The sequence below is a fragment of the Propithecus coquereli genome, unplaced genomic scaffold (assembly GCF_000956105.1).
Source record: "Propithecus coquereli isolate 6110/MARCELLA unplaced genomic scaffold, Pcoq_1.0 Scaffold197, whole genome shotgun sequence".
NCBI classification, from domain to species: domain Eukaryota; kingdom Metazoa; phylum Chordata; class Mammalia; order Primates; family Indriidae; genus Propithecus; species Propithecus coquereli.
Window position 1 is genome coordinate 500,705 of NW_012144633.1, and position 2,591 is coordinate 503,295.

The 2,591-nt window shown below is 34.7% G+C and overlaps 1 protein-coding gene across 1 annotated transcript in view; it reads right to left on the bottom strand.

The window, feature by feature from the left end:
* The window catches only part of SPAG17 (sperm associated antigen 17), a 281,081-nt gene that overhangs the window by 99,683 nt on the left and 178,807 nt on the right, over positions 1 to 2,591 (bottom strand). The window contains exon 20 of the mRNA XM_012643425.1: positions 1,984 to 2,012. Coding sequence (XP_012498879.1) covers positions 1,984 to 2,012 — 29 coding nt within the window. The remainder of the gene's footprint in view (positions 1 to 1,983; positions 2,013 to 2,591) is intronic.

Here is a 2,591-nt window from a genome sequence, read left to right on the forward strand (position 1 = left end):
TCTTCTTTTCTGCCTTCTTTTCTTCCCTTAATCGTTCTTCTTCTGCTAATTGATCTTGCTCTTCTTTCCATGCCTGTAAATACATTTAAAAAATTTAACAGGATTTTGAAACAAATCAAATATGTGTTCCATTCAGGTTTATTTTGGAGAATAACTAAGTCATCCTTGATTCTCTCTTTCTCTCACCCAACTTCTGTCTACTGAATCCTGTCAGTTCTCCTCGGAGAACTCTGTTCACTTCAGCTTCTTCTCTCACAGCTTCTGTTGCAATTTCGTTAGTTTAAGTCTTTATTATCTTTGCCTGGATCACTGCAGTAGCCTCTCAGCCTCCTATCCTTCTCAACATGAATCCAATTCTTAATTTAGGTCTTAAGATTGTTTATCAGCAATGTGGTAGACTAGATGTTCAGAGAAACATTCCTAGCACAAAATATCTCAAAAATCATAGATAAAATGGATAAAGTGATGGTGGGTCTCTTCTGAGCACTCCTAACCACAAGTTAGGAAGCCTGTCTTCACATAGATTTGTGTCTAAAATGCACTTTGCCTTAAATTTTTGTTTTAAAAAAGTTATAAGTTGATACGAGCTCACAAATGAAAATCACAAAATATGAGAAGATAAGCCACTTTGAGCAAGAACCCAAAGAAAAAAACTGTGAAATTATATCTGTAAAGGCTACAGATATTATAATTACCAAATGGAAAATACAAAAAGTTTTTTAATATGCTTAAATAAATAAAAGGAAGTATAAAAAGTGCAAATAAGAAAGAAGAGAGCATAAAAAATGGCAAGGTGAGTTTGAAAGACCTCTTGAAACTGGAATAGAACTTTTCAAAAGGCAGTATTTGAACATATAATGACTGAGGCATTTCCAGAGATGGCAAAAAACATTAATCCTAACATTCAGGAAGGTCAATAAATCAAAAATGGAAGTGTTGGACCTGGCTCATGTTGGCCTACAAGAGTTTATTGTTAAATGTTTTAGAATTTTGTGAGCCCGTTGTTAACCAGAGCCATCATCAAAAAATAAATTATATAAATTCACAATTAAACACAATATTAAAACAAAGACAATAAAGACTCAAAGCTTATTGCAATTATATTGTTACATCTCACTATCATGCTCTTGAGGTTATTTATATCAGTTATGTCTGCATAGTGAAAACACTACAGCTGCTGCATATTGCTTCCAACTTGGCATTCAGTGATGTTACTCTGGTACCCTGAAATCAGCCATTGCGGGAATATTTACACTACAGATATCAGGGAACGCTACAAATCAGGATTGATTGATAGTTATTATGTAGACTTAAGAAAGTGATGGAGAGAATGTTAATGCTGATTAAACTTAAATGTGGCCAGCATGGTGGGTGTGCACCTGTAGTCCCAGCTACTTGGGAGGCTGAGGCAGGAGGATCCCTTAAGCTCTGGCTTTCGAGGTTATAGTGAGCTATGACTGCACCACTGCACTCCAGCATTCCAACCTGGGTGACAGAGTGAGACCCTGTCTCTAAAAAAAATTAAAAATAAAATACACTTATAGATGTTACATTGTGTAATAACTGACACAAAAAATTAAGGAACTAAGGAACTATTCTTCCAGTATTCAAAACTATTTGTGATTCAGCAAAGAAGTTGCTCATGTCGTTGACAAGGGAGTGAGACATACCCTTTCATTGTTTCATTTTGGTCTTGTTAACATAAATGAAAATAGCAATCAACATTAATATTGGAATGACACTTTTTTGTCAACTGTAACCACAGGTTGGCTAAGGATACAAGAATTTAGCAAAAAGCAATGAAGTCATTTTGTAAAAATAAATCAGCATTTTGGAATTTAAAATAAAGTATATTATGTTCTTTATTATTATATGTAAATTGTGTTCTATACATACTATATATCAGAAACACTTATAATAAACTTATATATGTACATATATGCATACTTCTGTTTTCCTAGACAGCTACTGCTGAACATTTACCAGCACACCACTGAATGTTTTCAAACCAGCTAGTCAGAAAAGATAAACTGTCTATAAAAGAATGAAAAATTATATGAACAATCAACGTATTAATAGCCACATATCAGCAAGGAAAATGTGGAGCAATATCTTGAGAATGCTAAGAGGAAATGAAAAAGTCAAACGAGAATTATATAAATGAAAACTATGTTTAATGAATAAGGGAAAAATAAAGTCATTTTTCAGAGAGGTACAAACTGAATTTAATGCCAACTGTGATACTGTAATAATAAGAAGCAGATATTTGGTCTTCATTCCTGGTTCCCGGCACAGAGCTCCTAAATCTGTTGGAATTTCATAAGTGACAGGAGCATCTTTTGTTCTAATGAGCAACTCTTGGCATGCTCTTAGATAGCTTTAAGATAGGGTGGGAGCTGGTCACCAGAAAGACAAAATCTTGATTAGAAGTTTGGAGCTTTCAGCCTCACCCCGCAACTTCTGGGGAGGGAAGAGAAGCTGGAGATTGAGTTAATTATCATATCTACATGAGGAAACCTCCGTAAAAAACCTGTGAATGATAGGGTTAGGAGAGCTTCTGAGATGGTGAACGCATTCACATTCTGGGAGAA